Genomic DNA, 18,008 nt, shown 5'->3' on the forward strand with positions numbered 1-18,008 from the left:
ACTGATAAACACTCACGATCATGTTCTCCAGAGCGTGCTTGGCCAGCCAGCAGTTCAGGAAGACCGGGATGAAGAGGTTTCTCAGGGTCGGCCAGAAAATCTGGGACAGTAGGGAAGTCAGCAAGGGTCAGCGGGAGGGGGCGGTCAGGGTTGAGGACAGAGGTGGTTGTGTGAGAGTCAGGGTGTTTACCGTGATGATGAAGGGGACTGTGTTTAACATCTCCAGCAGAAATGACACCTGGAACATCTGCTCCCAGATATTGCCCTGAGAACACCCCCCCACACACACACACAAATACACATTACATTACATGGACAAATTCTCCTATTCTATTGGCAGCACTTCTACTCTACAGGGACTGGAGACAGGCAGTGTGTCTATCTGTGTCAGCAATGGGTGCAACCTAAAGCAGCTGAATGCCTTCATTAACAGGGGTGTCCACAAACATTTGGACATATTAAACAGGCCTACCTTGTAGCTGAGGTACATAAGCAGCATGGCCTCCATGAAACTGATGGACGCTACTATCACCTAATATGCACACACACAGCACAAGATAAACACAGCAATAATAATAAAGTGATTATTAATATTAAAACTATTATTATTATCATCATCATCATCATCATTATTATTATTACTATTATTATTACTATTATTATTAATAATAAATTCTCTAGCTCACCTGAATGGCCCACACAGGGGTTTTCCTGTCCACCCAGAAGATCAACTCCCTGAGAGAGAGAGAGAGAGAGAGAGAGAGAGAGAGAGAGAGAGACAGAGAGAGAGTATGTGTGGTATAAACATTATCATATTATTATCTGTATTAATATCTGTGTGTGTATGAGTGAGGGACGTGTGGGTGAGGCAGAGCTCTCTCACCAGTTAATCTCATTATTCTGAGTAGAGCTGTTGCACTTTATACTGCAGAGAGAGAGAGAGAGAGAGAGAGAGAGAGAGAGAGAGTGAGAGAGAGAGAGATGGAGAGAGAGAGAGAGATGGAGATAGGGAGAGAGACAGGTAGAGAGAGGGGGGGGGCAGACGAGAGAGAGAGAGAGAGAGAGAGAGAGAGAGAGAGAGAGAGAAAGAGAGAGAGAGAGAGAGCGAGAGTGAGAGAGAGAGATGGAGACAGGTAGAGAGAGCGAGAGAGAGAGAGAGAGATGGAGATAGGGAGAGAGACAGGTAGAGAGAGAGGGGGGGGCAGACGAGAGAGAGAGAGGGGGCAGACGAGAGAGAGAGAGAGAGAGAGAGAGAGAGAGAGAGAGAGAGAGAGGGCACACGAGAGAGAGAGAGAGAGAGAGAGAGGGCAGACGAGAGAGAGAGAGGGGGCAGACGAGAGAGAGAGAGAGAGAGAGAGGGCAGACGAGAGAGAGAGAGAGGGGGCAGACGAGAGAGAGGGAGAGAGAGAGAGAGGGCAGACGAGAGAGAGAGAGAGGGGGCAGACGAGAGAGAGGGAGAGAGAGAAAGGGGGCAGACCAGAGAGAAAGAGAGTGGGGGGGGGCAGACGAGAGAGAAAGGATAGAGAGAGAGAGAAAACAGGAAAAATACAGGGAAGAAATACAGCGAGAAAAAAGGAAACAGAGAGAGAGAGAGAGAGAGAGAGTGTGTGAGAGAGAGAGAGAGAGAGCCCAAGTGAGAGAGAAGAGGAAAAGAGAGCGAATTATTAGAGAGAATACATGACAAAACAACAACAACAACACATGACAATACAAAACAACACATGACTTTAAAGAGGCCGAGCGCTGATCCCTATCAGCTGTTCATTACCATCATTGCTACACACTGGCTGCCGTAGTTCAGCTCCAAGAATACTGCACCAGCTGTTAAGCATGGTGGTGGTAGCACTACGCTCCGGGTACCTGTTCTGCCGCCAGTGGAACCTCAGAGCTCATCCGCTAGTCTAATGAACCCTCCCATTCTACAGAGATGAAGCCACAACTGACCGCCGTGTCAAACCTGCAGGAAGAGTGGTCTCCTCCAGGCAAGGCCGTCAATCACTGTCAATCACTGTCAATCAGACACTGGAGCAACACTACTGCAAGCAGGACCTGTGGTGGCTTCACTTTCGAGAGATGTCCCGCTGTCCCGCTGTCTCACTGCTGTTTGTGTCCTCGCTAACTAGCTAATCTGTTAGCTCCCTGCTGTGTTCTAAAGACAAGTGCTAGCCTATCTGCACACCAGCTCATCCCAACATAACCAAGCGCTACAGCTGAAGCCAGTGAAAATGTCATCACACAGGTCCTGACCATGTGTTGCGGAGCTGGGTGGGGTTGTCGGTCATGACCCGAATGATGTAGAGCACGCACGTCAGGACCTTCAGACAGAAGTTAAAAATACGGATCCGCAAACCTGCAGGACGAAGGAGAGAAACAGAAGGTCCAGCCAAAGGTCACTCATTAATACTGGATAATGTACAGTCAATCCATCCAAATGCAATGCTATGTGTGACTTATGCAGCTCCAATATGGTTGCTAGGGTGTTGCTAACTGGTTGCTATGGTATCCAAGTGGATGCTTAGGTGTTCCAGGTGGTTGCAAGGGTGTGCATACGTGCCTGTTGGCTTAGGTGATATGATGTTTAGCTAAGGTGTTCATGGTGGTTGTTATGCTGTAGCTAAGTGGAACCTATGGTATACTCTGAAGATTGCTATGATTGCCGTGGTGTTGCTAAGTGGTTGCAATGGAATTCCAAGAGGAAGCTAAGGTGTTCCAGGTAGTTGCTAATGTGTGCCTACGTACATGTTTGCTAAGGTGTTCACGGTGGTTGCTATGCCGTGGCAAGGTGATTTCTATTGTATTTCTCGTGGTTCTTATGGGTTTGGGAAGTTCCTAGCAATAGCAGCCATAGTGCTATGTGTTGTGTGCCGTGGCATTCTAGATGGTTGCTAGTGTTCCAATGTGGTTGGCGGTCGCTAAGGTGTGCCTACATGTTGCTATGGAGTTTCAGGTTTTTGCTCTGCTGTGGAAAGGTGGTGACTGTGGTATCACTGGTGGTTGCTATGGGTTTGATAAGCTATGGGTTTGTTGCTGCTTGGTGTTTTGCAGTGGTATTTCAGGTGTTTGCTAAGGTGTGCCTACATATGTGCTGCTAAGGAGTTCCAGGTGGTTGCTATGCTGTGGATAGGTGATTCAGCAAGCCACAGTGGCACTAATCAATTAGTTCTAATTCCTAGAATGCTACAGCTGGTTGTAGCAGCTAAGATCTACCAGATCTGATGGTGAAGACTTACTGGAGCGCTGGTTCTTAATGAAGAAGAGCTTGAGTCTCTCCTTGAATGTGTTCTCATTCACGTAGAACTCCACATGCACCCTGCAAGCACAAAACACACGGGTTAAGTAAGTGGTGGCAGCAGCCTCATGTTGTGGAGATGCCGTTCCTCAGCTGGGACTGAGGACGTGAAGTGTGGAGGTGGCAGCAGCCTCATGTTGTTGATATGCTGTTCCTAAGTGCGGACTGAGGACATGAAGTATGAGGTGGCAGCAACCTCATGTTGCGGAGATGCTGTTCCTCAGCTGGGACTGAGGACGTGAAGTGTGGAGGTGGCAGCAGCCTCATGTTGTTGATATGCTGTTCCTGAGTGCGGACTGAGGACGTGAAGTATGGAGGTGGCAGCAGCCTCATGTTGTTGATATGCTGTTCCTAAGTGCGGACTGAGGACATGAAGTATGAGGTGGCAGCAGCCTCATGTTGTGGAGATGCTGTTCCTCAGCTGGGACTGAGGACGTGAAGTGTGGAGGTGGCAGCAGCCTCATGTTGTTGATATGCTGTTCCTAAGTGCAGACTGAGGACATGAAGTGTGGAGGTGGCAGCAGCCTCATGTTGTGGAGATGCTGTTCCTCAGCTGGGACTGAGGACGTGAAGTGTGGAGGTGGCAGCAGCCTCATGTTGCGGAGATGCTGTTCCTCAGCTGGGTCTGAGGATGTGAAGTATGGAGGTGGCAGCAGCCTCATGTTGTTGATATGCTGTTCCTAAGTGCAGACTGAGGACATGAAGTGTGGAGGTGGCAGCAGCCTCATGTTGCGGAGATGCTGTTCCTCAGCTGGGTCTGAGGATGTGAAGTATGGAGGTGGCAGCAGAAATCATCCATTATCCGTACCTGATCAGCAATGGGGGACAACTTAGAGTAGCTGAATGCGTTCATTAGAAGGGATGTCCACAAGCTTAGGCGTAATGTCCGCATGGCTGAACACCATCAAATCCTCACAGCAATGTTCCAAAATCTAGTGTAAGGCCTTTTACAGAACAGTAGAGGCTGTTGCTGTGGCAAAGGTAAACTTTTACACATATGGTGTGTGCATATATACTATATGTCTAAAAGTTTGTGGACACCCCTTCTAATGAACGCATTCAGCTACTCTAAGTTGTCCCCCATTGCTGACACAGATGTGTGCAAATGCACACACACAGCTTGTCTAGTCCCTGTAGAGAAGAAGTACTGCCAATAGAATAGGACTCTCTGGAGCAGATAAGTGGAGGAGCTGTGTTCTGGAATGATGGTGGTGGAGCTCCATCCAGTACTTCTCAATGGGAGTAGTTGGGGAGCTGGGGATGACGAGGTGGGGTGGTGATGATCCATCCAACATCCTGACTCACTAGCTTACACTTTTGTCGCTGAATGCAATCAAATCCTCACACCAATGCACCTCCAAAATCTAGAAGAAAGCCTTGTTCCCTGGACAGTAGAGACAGTTACTCCAACACAAGCAATTGATTTTGGAAAAAGCGATGAATGGCAGGTGTCCCAATACTTTTGTCAATCTGGTAAATAGCAAAGCAGTACATATAGACTACTAATAGTTAACAGCTGGGAGAGAGAGAGAGAGAGAGAGGGGTTAATAAAGAGCTGGAATTCACCGTACCTCTGTCCAGCATCGCTACCGAATGAGTCCAGCCTCCAGGTGACCACAGCTGGGCTTACCCAGGACGGCACAGTGCTCTTCGGCTCCATGCTGAAGAAAGCGCTGGGCTGAGTGTAGCAGCACGAGAGAACACACACACACACACACACTTATGCTCAGGCTGCTGTGGCGGGTTTCAAACCAGCCCGCCTACACACACGCGCTACAGCCTCATGCGGACACACACACACTTACTGTTCAGTGCTCACACAAACAGACGCAGCAGCAGGGCTTGAGCGAGCGAGAGAGCGGTCAGCCGGATAAACGGACTGAAAGTGTGTGTACTTTCAACCCCTGGGGACACGTTTTACACACACACACACACACACACACACCTGACACACACTGATACAGCCCTGCCTGCTTCACTGTGTACCAGCTGCCCATAGAACACACACCTGCAGTGTTCCCAACTTCGGTCTCTTCCACAGAACACACTCTATAGGATGAACACTCTCTCTCTCTCTCTCTCTCTCTCTCTCTCTCTCTCTCGTTCTGTGGTCCACGGTGGTTGCCACAGCAACACGGCTCATGCTCTACAAAAATAAACAGTAATGCGGTTGGACTGTTCGTCACGGCTCATTATGGCTGTCAAACTGTATGTATATATGCTACTGGGACAAAAGTATTGGGACACCTGCTCCTACTAAAAAGAGTAACTGGAGTAACTGTACTGCTCTGCTAGATTTTGAAGTACAATTGCTGTGAGGATTTGATTGCATTCAGTCACAAGAGCATCACAGTGAGGTCAGGATGGTCCAGTGAGATCATCCCCAACTTCCCAATTTATCCTATCCTATTTATCCTAAGTACTGGGTGGAGCTTCACCATCCATCATTTCAGAGAACACAGCCCCTCCACTGCTCCACAGCTCAATGCTGGGGGGCTTTGTACCCCTCTATAGCCCACGCCTGTTCATCAATGTGTCCTATTCTATTGGCAATACCCCCACTTACCCTGGCGGGACCCTTGTAGATATCCACATGTGGGGCCAGCATGGAACCCTTGGGGCATGGAACCCAGGCTAACCATGTGGCATATTTGAGTGGACGCTACCAATTCCACCAAATATCCGGTCAAATATCCAACCAGAGGCTTGCTAACGGTGCAGCTTGCTAATCTATCTGGTCTGTCCACCACTACCACTGTGTCATCTGTAATTCCTCCTCCTCCCTATTCCATTATTCCTATTCTTGTCTGCTAATTAAGCGCCTGCCCATCACCATTAGCCTTTTTCTGCCATTGTAAAAGCATCCCCCACTCCCCTCCACCTCCGCACCGCACACAGACCCTCGTTCCTAAGGTAGCAGCATTCCTTTCTCAAACATTTCCGTGGCATGACTGGCAGCCACCTCCAGTTCCCTCCCATGTCTCCTCCATCTCCTGTCCATCTTGTTATTAGTGTAGTTTGTAACCTTTCCTGGTCAGTGATTAACCCACAGCAGATATCAGAGTGTTTGGGAGATTGCCATTTCCCAAGCAGCAGCCAAAGGTGTCCCCAACCGCTGCCTGCTCGGTAGGTTCCCCAGTCGCCTGCCTGACCACCTCAGTAGGTTTCCTAGTTGCCAGCTCGGCTGTTTCCCAGTTACTTGCTCAGCCATCTACCATGTTCCCTGCTTGGCAGTTTACCAGCTTCCTGCTCAGTTGGTTTCTTTGTTCCGTGCTTGGACGGTCGGGAGTTCCCTGCTTGCCTGATCGTCTGATTTCCTAGCTCCTTAGCCTGGCACTTACCAAGTTCCTTGCATCAATTTCCCAGGTTCCTGCTCGCTGGGTTCCCAGTTGTCAGCTTGGCAGTTTACCAGTTTCCCAGCTCCCCACTGAGTTGGTTTCCTAGTTCTGTGCTCAGATGATTACCCAACTCCCTGCTTGGGCAGTTTCCCAGTTCCCTGCTTGTTTCCCAGTTCCCTGCTCGTCTGGTTTCCTAGCTCCTTACCCTGGCACTTACCAATTACCCAGCTTGGACGGTTTCCCAGTTCCCTGCTTGTTTCCCAGTTCCCTGCTCGGGCAGTTTCCCAGTTCCCTGCTTGCCTGATCGTCTGGTTTCCTAGTCACTTACCAAGTACCCAGCTTGGACGATTTCACAGTTCCCTGCTTGTTACCAGGTTCCCTGCTTGGACGGTTTCCTAGTTCCCTGCAGCGTTGGTTTCTCAGGTCCCTGTACAATCAATTTCCTAGGTACCTGCTCGTTGGGTTCCCAGTTGTCAGCTTGGTCGGTTTCCTTGTTCTGTGCTCAGATGATTACCCAACTCCCTGCTCGGGTAGTTTCCCAGTTCTCTGCTTGTTTCCCAGTTCCCTGCTTGCCTGCTCGTCTGGTTTCCTAGCTCCTTACCCTGGCACTTACCAATTACCCAGCTTGGACGGTTTCCCAGTTCCCTGCTTGTTTCCCAGTTCCCTGCTCGGGCAGTTTCCCAGTTCCCTGCTTGCCTGATCGTCTGGTTTCCTAGTCACTTACCAAGTACCCAGCTTGGACGATTTCACAGTTCCCTGCTTGTTACCAGGTTCCCTGCTTGGACGGTTTCCTAGTTCCCTGCAGCGTTGGTTTCTCAGGTCCCTGTACAATCAATTTCCTAGGTACCTGCTCGTTGGGTTCCCAGTTGTCAGCTTGGTCGGTTTCCTTGTTCTGTGCTCAGATGATTACCCAACTCCGTGCTCGGGTAGTTTCCCAGTTCCCTGCTTGTTTCCCAGTTCCCTGCTTGCTTGCTCGTCTGGTTTCCTAGCTCCTTACCCTGGCACTTACCAAGTACCCAGCTTGGACAGTTTCCCAGTTCCCTGCTTGTTTCCGAGTTCCCTGCTCGGGCAGTTTCCCAGTTCCCTGCTTGCCTGCTCGTCTGGTTTCCTAGTCACTTACCAAGTTCCCTGCTTGGACGGTTTCCCATTTCCCTGTATCGTTGGTTTCTCAGGTCCTTGCACAATCAATTTTCGAGGTACCTGCTTGTTGGGTTCCCAGTTGTCAGCTTGGCAGTTTACCAGTTTCCTCGCTCCCCACTGAGTTGGTTTCCTAGTTCTGTGCTCAGATGATTACCCAACTCCCTGCTCGGGCAGTTTCCCAGTTCACTGCTTGCCTGCTCGTCTGGTTTCCTAGCTCCTTAACCAGTCACTTACCAAGTTCCCAGTTTCCCAGTTCCCTGCATCGTTGGTTTCCTTGAAGACTCCTTCAAGGCCACAACCATGGCTCAACCAAAGCCTCACCTACAGTGAGTGTGTGAATCTGCAGAGCTGTTTATCAAGCAATCACTGACTGTATCACTGTCTCACGGCAACAGGCTGAACGGATAGTCATGTGCAAGTGTGATCATGGATATGACATCACTGCCATGATGGGCTGGTTCTGTAGTTTAGTTTGCAGAAATTACATCAAATTCATTTATATAAAAAAATACAAAGAATATTTTCATTGGCTCTTTCTTTGCTACCAGAGAGAGAGAGAGTGCTCACTGTGATGCTCGCTCTACCCCAGGGACAGCTCATCTCTATTTAACCAAACCAAACAATTGTTCGAACAGTGTAGGACTATTCTGGCATTTTCAGGATTTCCCTGCTCTCCCTCTCTTGATACAACTCTAGACCTGATTGCTAACGGGCTGTTGAGCAGAGAAAGCACTGAACTGTGGGACTGCAGGAGCTTCTCCTCTTGGCCTTGAATGCTTGCAGTAGGCAGGGCCGCTGCGCACTCGCTGAACATGCCGAGCGCTGCTGCGATTTGTCATTGCTGCGAACAATGCAACGGCCATACCTGTCCTCGCTCTGGCATGGCTGGTCTCCTAGCAACAGCTCTCGGAAGCGGGCACGGCACTGGAGAGGCGGGACGTCGGATTCGCCAACGGCTGTCCTGAGACCCTGGACGTTCAGCACCACGCCATTGGCTGCACAAGAGGTCACTCTGAAAATGAGAGAAATGACTTGTTTACTTACTGCAGTTGTGTGTAAATGTCACAGAATTCGCTCCCGTATTCTTCTAATCTTCCTACTGGTGGCGTAATGGAGCACCGTTTGGAAGGAGATCAACAAACAGCTTACAGTGAGAGCTAAAGTTCAGCCTATAAACATGGTGGAGGTAGTTTTGCACACTGTTACAGCTCACATTAAGAGCTAGCCAGGCTAAAGTACAGCCTCCAAACATGGTGGAGGTAGTGTCACACACTGTTATAGCTCACATGAAGAGCTTGCCAGGCCAAAGTACAGCCTCCAAACATGGTGGAGGTAGTTTCACACACAGTTATAGCTCACATTAAGAGCTAACCAGGCTAAAGTCCGGCCTCCAAACATGGTGGAGGTAGTGTCACACACTGTTATAGCTCACATGAAGAGCTTGCCAGGCTAAAGTACAGCCTCCAAACATGGTGGAGGTAGTTTCACACACTGTTATAGCTCACATTAAGAGCTAGCCAGGCTAAAGTACAGCCTCCAAACATGGTGGAGGTAGTTTCACACACTGTTATAGCTCACATTAAGAGCTAGCCAGGCTAAAGTACAGCCTCCAAACATTATGGAGGTAGTTTCACACACTGTTATAGCTTACATTAAGAGCTTGCCAGGCTAAAGTTCGGCCTCCAAACATGGTGGAGGTAGTTTCACATACTGTTATAGCTCACATTAAGAGCTTGCCAGGCTAAAGTACAGCCTCCAAACATGGTGGAGGTAGTTTCACACACTGTTATAGCTCACATTAAGAGCTAGCCAGGCTAAAGTTCGGCCTCCAAACATGGTGGAGGTAGTTTCACACACTGTTATAGCTCACATTAAGAGCTAGCCAGGCTAAAGTACAGCCTCCAAACATGGTGGAGGTAGTTTCACACACTGTTATAGCTCACATTAAGAGCTAACCAGGCTAAAGTACAGCCTCCAAACATGATGGAGGTAGTTTCGCACACTGTTATAGCTCACATTAAGAGCTAGCCAGGCTAAAGTTCAACCTCCAAACATGGTGGAGGTAGTTTTGCACACTGTTATAGCTCACATTAAGAGCTTGCCAGGCCAAAGTACAGCCTCCAAACATGGTGGAGGTAGTGTCACACACTGTTATAGCTCACATTAAGAGCTAGCCAGGCCAAAGTACAGCCTCCAAACATGGTGGAGGTAGTTTCACACACTGTTATAGCTCACATTAAGAGCTTGCCAGGCTAAAGTACAGCTTCCAAACATGGTGGAGGTAGTTTCACACACTGTTATAACTCACAGTGAGAGCTAGCCAGGCTAAAGTTCAACCTCCAAACATGGTGGAGGTAGTTTCACACACTGTTATAACTCACAGTGAGAGCTAGCCAGGCTAAAGTTCAGCCTATAAACATGGTGGAGGTAGTTTCACACACTGTTATAGCTCACATTAAGAGCTTGCCAGGCTAAAGTACAGCCTCCAAACATGGTGGAGGTAGTTTCACACACTGTTATAGCTCACATTAAGAGCTTGCCAGGCTAAAGTACAGCCTCCAAACATGGTGGAGGTAGTTTCACACACTGTTATAGCTCACATTAAGAGCTTGCCAGGCTAAAGTACAGCCTCCAAACATGGTGGAGGTAGTTTCACACACTGTTATAGCTCACATTAAGAGCTTGCCAGGCTAAAGTACAGCCTCCAAACATGGTGGAGGTACTTTCACACACTGTTATAGCTCACATTAAGAGCTAGCCAGGCTAAAGTTCAACCTCCAAACATGGTGGAGGTAGTTTCACACACTGTTATAGCTCACAGTGAGAGCTAGCCAGGCTAAAGTTCAGCCTATAAACATGGTGGAGGTAGTTTCACACACTGTTATAGCTCACATTAAGAGCTTGCCAGGCTAAAGTACAGCCTCCAAACATGGTGGAGGTAGTTTCACATACTGTTATAGCTCACATTAAGAGCTAGCCAGGCTAAAGTACAGCCTCTAAACATGGTGGAGGTAGTTTCACACACTGTTATAGCTCACATTAAGAGCTTGCCAAGGTAGTTTCACACACTGTTATAGCTCACAGTGAGAGCTAGCCAGGCTAAAGTTCAGCCTATAAACATGGTGGAGGTAGTTTCACACACTGTTATAGCTCACATTAAGAGCTTGCCAGGCTAAAGTACAGCCTCCAAACATGGTGGAGGTAGTTTCACACACTGTTATAGCTCACATTAAGAGCTAGCCAAGGTTAAAGTACAGCCTCCAAACATGGTGGAGGTAGTTTCACACACTGTTATAGCTCACATTAAGAGCTAGCCAAGGTTAAAGTACAGCCTCCAAACATGGTGGAGGTAGTTTCACACACTGTTATAGCTCACATTAAGAGCTAACCAGGCTAAAGTACAGCCTCCAAACATGGTGGAGGTAGTTTCACATACTGTTATAGCTCACATTAAGAGCTTGCCAGGCTAAAGTTCAACCTCCAAACATGGTGGAGGTAGTTTCACACACTGTTATAGCTCACATTAAGAGCTAGCTAAGGTTAAAGTACAGCCTCCAAACATGGTGGAGGTAGTTTCACACACTGTTATAGCTCACATTAAGAGCTTGCCAGGCTAAAGTACAGCCTCCAAACATTATGGAGGTAGTTTCACACACTGTTATAGCTCACATTAAGAGCTTGCCAGGCTAAAGTACAGCCTCCAAACATGGTGGAGGTAGTTTCACATACTGTTATAGCTCACATTAAGAGCTAGCCAGGCTAAAGTACAGCCTCTAAACATGGTGGAGGTAGTTTCAAACACTGTTATAGCTCACATTAAGAGCTTGCCAAGGTAGTTTCACACACTGTTATAGCTCACAGTGAGAGCTAGCCAGGCTAAAGTTCAGCCTATAAACATGGTGGAGGTAGTTTCACACACTGTTATAGCTCACATTAAGAGCTTGCCAGGCTAAAGTACAGCCTCCAAACATGGTGGAGGTAGTTTCACACACTGTTATAGCTCACATTAAGAGCTAGCCAAGGTTAAAGTACAGCCTCCAAACATGGTGGAGGTAGTTTCACACACTGTTATAGCTCACATTAAGAGCTAGCCAAGGTTAAAGTACAGCCTCCAAACATGGTGGAGGTAGTTTCACACACTGTTATAGCTCACATTAAGAGCTAACCAGGCTAAAGTACAGCCTCCAAACATGGTGGAGGTAGTTTCACATACTGTTATAGCTCACATTAAGAGCTTGCCAGGCTAAAGTTCAACCTCCAAACATGGTGGAGGTAGTTTCACACACTGTTATAGCTCACATTAAGAGCTAGCCAAGGTTAAAGTACAGCCTCCAAACATGGTGGAGGTAGTTTCACACACTGTTATAGCTCACATTAAGAGCTAGCCAAGGTTAAAGTACAGCCTCCAAACATGGTGGAGGTAGTTTCACACACTGTTATAGCTCACATTAAGAGCTTGCCAGGCTAAAGTACAGCCTCCAAACATGGTGGAGGTAGTTTCACATACTGTTATAGCTCACATTAAGAGCTAGCCAGGCTAAAGTACAGCCTCTAAACATGGTGGAGGTAGTTTCACACACTGTTATAGCTCACATTAAGAGCTTGCCAAGGTAGTTTCACACACTGTTATAGCTCACAGTGAGAGCTAGCCAGGCTAAAGTTCAGCCTATAAACATGGTGGAGGTAGTTTCACACACTGTTATAGCTCACATTAAGAGCTTGCCAGGCTAAAGTACAGCCTCCAAACATGGTGGAGGTAGTTTCACACACTGTTATAGCTCACATTAAGAGCTAGCCAAGGTTAAAGTACAGCCTCCAAACATGGTGGAGGTAGTTTCACACACTGTTATAGCTCACATTAAGAGCTAGCCAAGGTTAAAGTACAGCCTCCAAACATGTTGGAGGTAGTTTCACACACTGTTATAGCTCACATTAAGAGCTAACCAGGCTAAAGTACAGCCTCCAAACATGGTGGAGGTAGTTTCACATACTGTTATAGCTCACATTAAGAGCTTGCCAGGCTAAAGTTCAACCTCCAAACATGGTGGAGGTAGTTTCACACACTGTTATAGCTCACATTAAGAGCTAGCCAAGGTTAAAGTACAGCCTCCAAACATGGTGGAGGTAGTTTCACACACTGTTATAGCTCACATTAAGAGCTTGCCAGGCTAAAGTTCAACCTCCAAACATGGTGGAGGTAGTTTCACACACTGTTATAGCTCACATTAAGAGCTAGCCAGGCTAAAGTTCGGCCTCCAAACATGGTGGAGGTAGTTTCACACACTGTTATAGCTCACATTAAGAGCTTGCCAGGCTAAAGTACAGCCTCCAAACATGGTGGAGGTAGTAACAGAGATTTTGCCCAAACTTTTAAATGCCACTGTTGTAAAAAAAAAAAAAGCAACTGTAGCCAAACATTTCCAGGTCATTTCTGATGACTATGCTTCTTATTTGTAATTTCCGTGAAAGTGTCCCTGTTGCACTGTCCCCTCCATGCAACCAGGACCCCCCCCCCAAGTGCTCCTTTTGATTGGTCGATTATGAGTTAAGTGGTTTTCTTTTATTGATGTACAGCTGATGACTTACCCCCCCCCCCCCCCACACACACACACACACACACACTACAGTAGCTCTCCAAAGAGACCTGCAAGGTCGCGAATGAATCATCCAACCTGTTTCCTAACACACACACACACACACACACACACACACTCCAGAACTGACAGACCTGCAATGATGAAGATAATAGTAAGACTAGCAGTAAGACTGCTAACACTGCTAACTCCATAGAGCTCTCTCATTTTTAATAATTCACAGTTTATAATACGTCACTTTTAATATGCACAGTATTAATTAGTTGTTTATTTATGTTAAATTATTAATATTCCGTATGTATATAAATATAATATGAGATATATATGCGTGTAAATGTACAGAAATCAACATAATAATAATATAATATCATATTATATAATACAATATAATAATATAATACAATTATTAACTTCATCCTATTTCCTGTTGGTGTGTGTGTGTGTGTGTTTGTGTGTGTGTGTGTGTGTGTGTGTGTGTGTGCAGCTCTACCTCCTCGCGCTGCTCCTGCTGGCGCTTCCCTCATCGTCCACAAAACTCTGGTTGGTGTAGCACGCGCCCAAATCCATTCGTCACGCATATAATAATAATAATAATAATAATAATAATAATAATAATAATAATAATAATGGTGATGATATTAATGATCTCGCGCTCCACGCCGACGAGTTTCTAAACCCAGCACGAGCTCAGAACACAGCCTTAAACATCCACTGTGAGAAGTGAGTCCAGGCCGGACCGAACCAGACGGCCGCTCGGACCCGAGCCGCTCCAGCAGAACCTTTATCGGAACTTTAGCTCTGGGTTCTCAGCTTCTTCCACTGCTACTTTTTTTTTTGCCGTGTTGGTCACCACAGCAACCGCTCAGCCAATCCGCGCGGGCTGATTTAAACAGCGACACGCGGCGCCCTCTGGCGGACAGCCTGGAGAAAGCAGGGCGACGGTGTGCAGGACGTTCCGTAGAGATCGTTAGATAATGTATTTATTAATATTATTAATAATAATTATTATTATTATAACAATGTACTTTTTATTCTAACGTTAAATACTAATAATTGTCCTGAAGCAATAAACTTTTTCTTTTTATGAAATTTTCTTTTAGTGACCTGTGATGGCACTTTATATGAAATTATTTTATTATTATTTTATTTTTATTATCTTTTTAAATTTGGGAACAAAGTTTGCCTGACAACTAATTAACTAATTAACTAATTAACCAATTAACTAACACCACTTTCAAAATTGCAAAAAGAGCAGCTTTAGTTGAAAACTATGGTGTAGGTTTAAAACTTTATATCCTATAGTTGTTAAGTGGTCGATATGGTGTTTTACATGGTTGCTAGGGTGTTGCTATGATGTATTTTGTGGTTTATAGAGTTCTGCTAGGCAGTTGTCAGGTGGTTGCTAAGTACATGCTAAGATATTGCATGGACGTTGCTATGGTGTTGCTATGGTGTATTTGATGGTATTTGATGCTAGGCAGTTGTGGTTTACATGGTGTTTAACATTTGATATGGTGTTGCCATGTTGTATTTGGTGGTTTTAAGAGTGTTGCTAGGCAGTTATTAGGTGGTTGATATGGTGTTTTACATGGTGGCTAGGATGTTGCTATGATGTATTTGGTGGTTTTAAAATTGTTACTAGGCAGTTGTTAGGTGGTTGACATGGTGTTTTACATGATGGCTAGGTTGTTGCCATGTTGTATTTGGAGGTTGTAATAGTGTTGCTAGGCAGTTGTTAGGTGGTTGACATGGTGTTTTACATGGTGGCTAGGGTGTTGCCATGTTGTATGTGGTGGTTGTAAAAGTGTTCCTAGGCAGTTGTTAGGTGGCTGACATGGTGTTTTATATGATTGATATGGTGTTGCCATGTTGTATGTGGTGGTTGTAAAAGTGTTCCTAGGCAGTTGTTAGGTGGCTGACATGGTGTTTTATATGATTGATATGGTGTTGCCATGTTGTATGTGGTGGTTGTAAAAGTGTTCCTAGGCAGTTGTTAGGTGGCTGACATGGTGTTTTATATGATTGATATGGTGTTGCCATGTTGTATGTGGTGGTTTTAAGAGTATTACTAGGCAGTTCTTAGGTGGTTGATGTGGTGTTTAACATGGTTGCTAGGATGTTGCTATGATGTATTTGGTGGTTTATAGAGTTCTGCTAGGCAGTTGTTAGGTGGTCGACATGGTGTTTTACATAGTGGCTAGGATGTTGCTATGATGTATTTGGTGGTTTTAAATTGTTACTAGGCAGTTGTTAGGTGGTTGACATGGTGTTTTACATTTGATAGGGTGTTGCCATGTTTTATTTGTTGGTTTTAGGAGTGTTGCTAGGCAGTTGTTAGGTGGTTGTGAGGTTGTTGACATGGTGTTTTACATGGTGGCTAGGATGTTGCTATGATGTGTTTGGTGGTTTCTAGCGTGTCGCTAGAGGGTGTTGCGATGTTGCTACAGTGTATTTGATAGTTTCTAGAAAGTGGCTAGGCTGTAGTCAGGTGGTTGCTATGGTGTATTTGGTAGTTGCTAGGTTGTTGCTAGGATGTCGATGATCTGGTTCCAGGGATATATCAGGCAGCAGGTGAACAGTCGGGTCTTGAAGATGATGAAGGTGAAGAAGCAGGAAAAATGAACAAGCATGAGAACCTGAGACACTTTGACAAGAACCAAACTGTGAGGTTCTAGACGATGACCGGGTCAGAACATCTCCAGAACATCAGCAAGCAGGTCTTGTGGGGTGTTCGGTCCCGGTAAGCAGTGGTCAGTACATACATACAAAGGTGCTCAGAGGAAAGACCAGCAGTGAATCGGACACAGGGTCATGGACCCCTGAGGCTCTGTGATGCTTACAGGACTCACAGGATCTGCTGCTGACGTCTGCTGATGCTCCAGGTACCACAGGACACCTGTAGAGGTCTCGTGGAGTCCAGGCCTCGACATGGAGGAGACGCAGGATTAGGCAGGACGCCTCATGTTCTCAAAGACCCGAGAGGTCAACCTGCCAGCTGTGAGGAGGAGAACAGTCAGGAAACAACAGAAATACGGCAAAGTGCTGCAGGTTCCTCAGGTCTTTATTGCTGGTGTCATCAGTAAATGCTAGAACCTACAAACTGCAGACGTTCTGGCTGGCATTCTGGTTCTCCGATGTTTGTGTGTAGCAGGTGCGACCGAGGACGGCTGTAACCCTCGTCTCACAAAGCCTTGACCAGTGCGACATGACCGCCGGGGTGCTTGGACTTCATACTTCCAAAGTGCCTAAAGAGAGAGAGAGAGAGAGAGAGAGAGAGAGAGAGAGAGAGAGAGGTGGAGAGGTAGATGTTGAAGGTAGGTGCAAGGTATTGATGGATGGTTTCTTCACACACACAAACACACACACACACACACACACACACTCACACACACACTCACACACCTCCAGGAATTGTCTTCTTGGTCGTAGGCCTCCATAGTCTTCAAGTGACTGATTCCATCAAATCCTCCGATAGCCAGCAGGAGTCCATCAAACACGACTAGGGACACCTGTGAGCACAGTACACACACACAAGATAAAGCGGTCCTAGCAACGCCATAGCAACCACTAATCAACACCAGAGCATCCACCTAGCAATACCATAGCAGCCACCTTGCAACACTATGGCACCCATCTCACAACCACTTAGCAACACCATAGCAACCATGCAGCAACCCCTTAGAAATGCCATAGCAACCACCTTTCAACCCTATAGCCTTCCATTTAGCAACTTAGCATCACCCTAGCAACCAGCTGAAATGCGATAGCAAGCATCTTGCAATACTTTAGCCCCCATCTAGTACCCACTTAGCAACACCATAGCAACCACCTACCAGCCATGTTACAAAGTACCATAGCAACCACCCAGTAACCACATTCACCCTAGTGACCAGTGTTCCTATCCAAGTGCCTTGATTGAGCCATTTCAATACACGCGTAACACACACACACACACACACACACACACACACACACACACACACACACACACACACACACACAGACCTGGTATCTCTTGTTCCTCATGGCCCTGGCGGGGCTCCAGCGGCCTGTGTGCGGGTCGTATTTCTCCACCGTGCTGAGAGACAGCCCGAGCTCATCTCTCCCACCCGCAACATACACACACCCCAGATACACACAGCACCCCGCACCCTCCCTCACACTCAGCAGGGGGGGGCACAGGGACCAGACCCCCTCTAGGGCACTGAACCGCTCCACTGAGAGTGTGAGAGAGAGAGAGACAAATGAGATGAAGTGTTAAATAGACTCCAATAAAAATAAAAAAGTGTGTGTGTGTGTGTGTGTGTGTGTGTGTGTGTGTGTGTGTGTACCTGAGTCGAGGGGTGTATCTCCATCAGTTCCCCCAACTACATAAATCTGTCCCTCCAGCACAGCGGCCGCCGCCCCAGCACGTCTCTTCAGCATCGGAGCTAACTTACACCAACAGTTCCTCCCAGGGTCATACCTTACACACACACACACACACACACGAATCCCGTTCAGGACTGGTGGGCTTCAGAGCAGTGGTGGCTGATGATGTCATTCAGCTGAGGTCATTTAAGCTAAGATCATGATCCCGATGCATGAAAACAACTTTTAAGATACACTATTTGGACAAAAGTATTGGGACACTATTCTTCTGAAATC

General features: G+C 46.9%; 1 protein-coding gene across 7 annotated transcripts in view; it reads right to left on the reverse strand.

The window, feature by feature from the left end:
* Positions 1-14,175, reverse strand: part of kcnt1a (potassium sodium-activated channel subfamily T member 1a) — a 33,091-nt gene extending 18,916 nt beyond the window's left edge. For 6 of the 7 annotated variants that reach the window (XM_072661280.1, XM_072661279.1, XM_072661278.1 and 3 more), the window contains exons 1-9: positions 13,852-14,175; positions 8,633-8,779; positions 3,231-3,310; positions 2,248-2,350; positions 884-925; positions 687-735; positions 473-532; positions 191-265; positions 17-100 (exon numbers count right to left, since the gene is read on the reverse strand). In XM_072661280.1, coding sequence (XP_072517381.1) covers positions 17-100; positions 191-265; positions 473-532; positions 687-735; positions 884-925; positions 2,248-2,350; positions 3,231-3,310; positions 8,633-8,779; positions 13,852-13,928 — 717 coding nt within the window. In that variant the 5' untranslated portion in view covers positions 13,929-14,175. Of the gene's footprint in view, positions 1-16; positions 101-190; positions 266-472; positions 533-686; positions 736-883; positions 926-2,247; positions 2,351-3,230; positions 3,311-4,860; positions 6,093-8,632; positions 8,780-13,851 lie in introns of those variants that run through there. The other variant, XM_072661281.1, reaches the window with a different exon arrangement.
* Between the last annotated feature and the right edge of the window lie 3,833 nt (positions 14,176-18,008).

Source organism: Salminus brasiliensis, chromosome 18 (assembly GCF_030463535.1).
Source record: "Salminus brasiliensis chromosome 18, fSalBra1.hap2, whole genome shotgun sequence".
In the NCBI taxonomy this organism is placed as follows: Eukaryota; Metazoa; Chordata; class Actinopteri; order Characiformes; family Bryconidae; genus Salminus; species Salminus brasiliensis.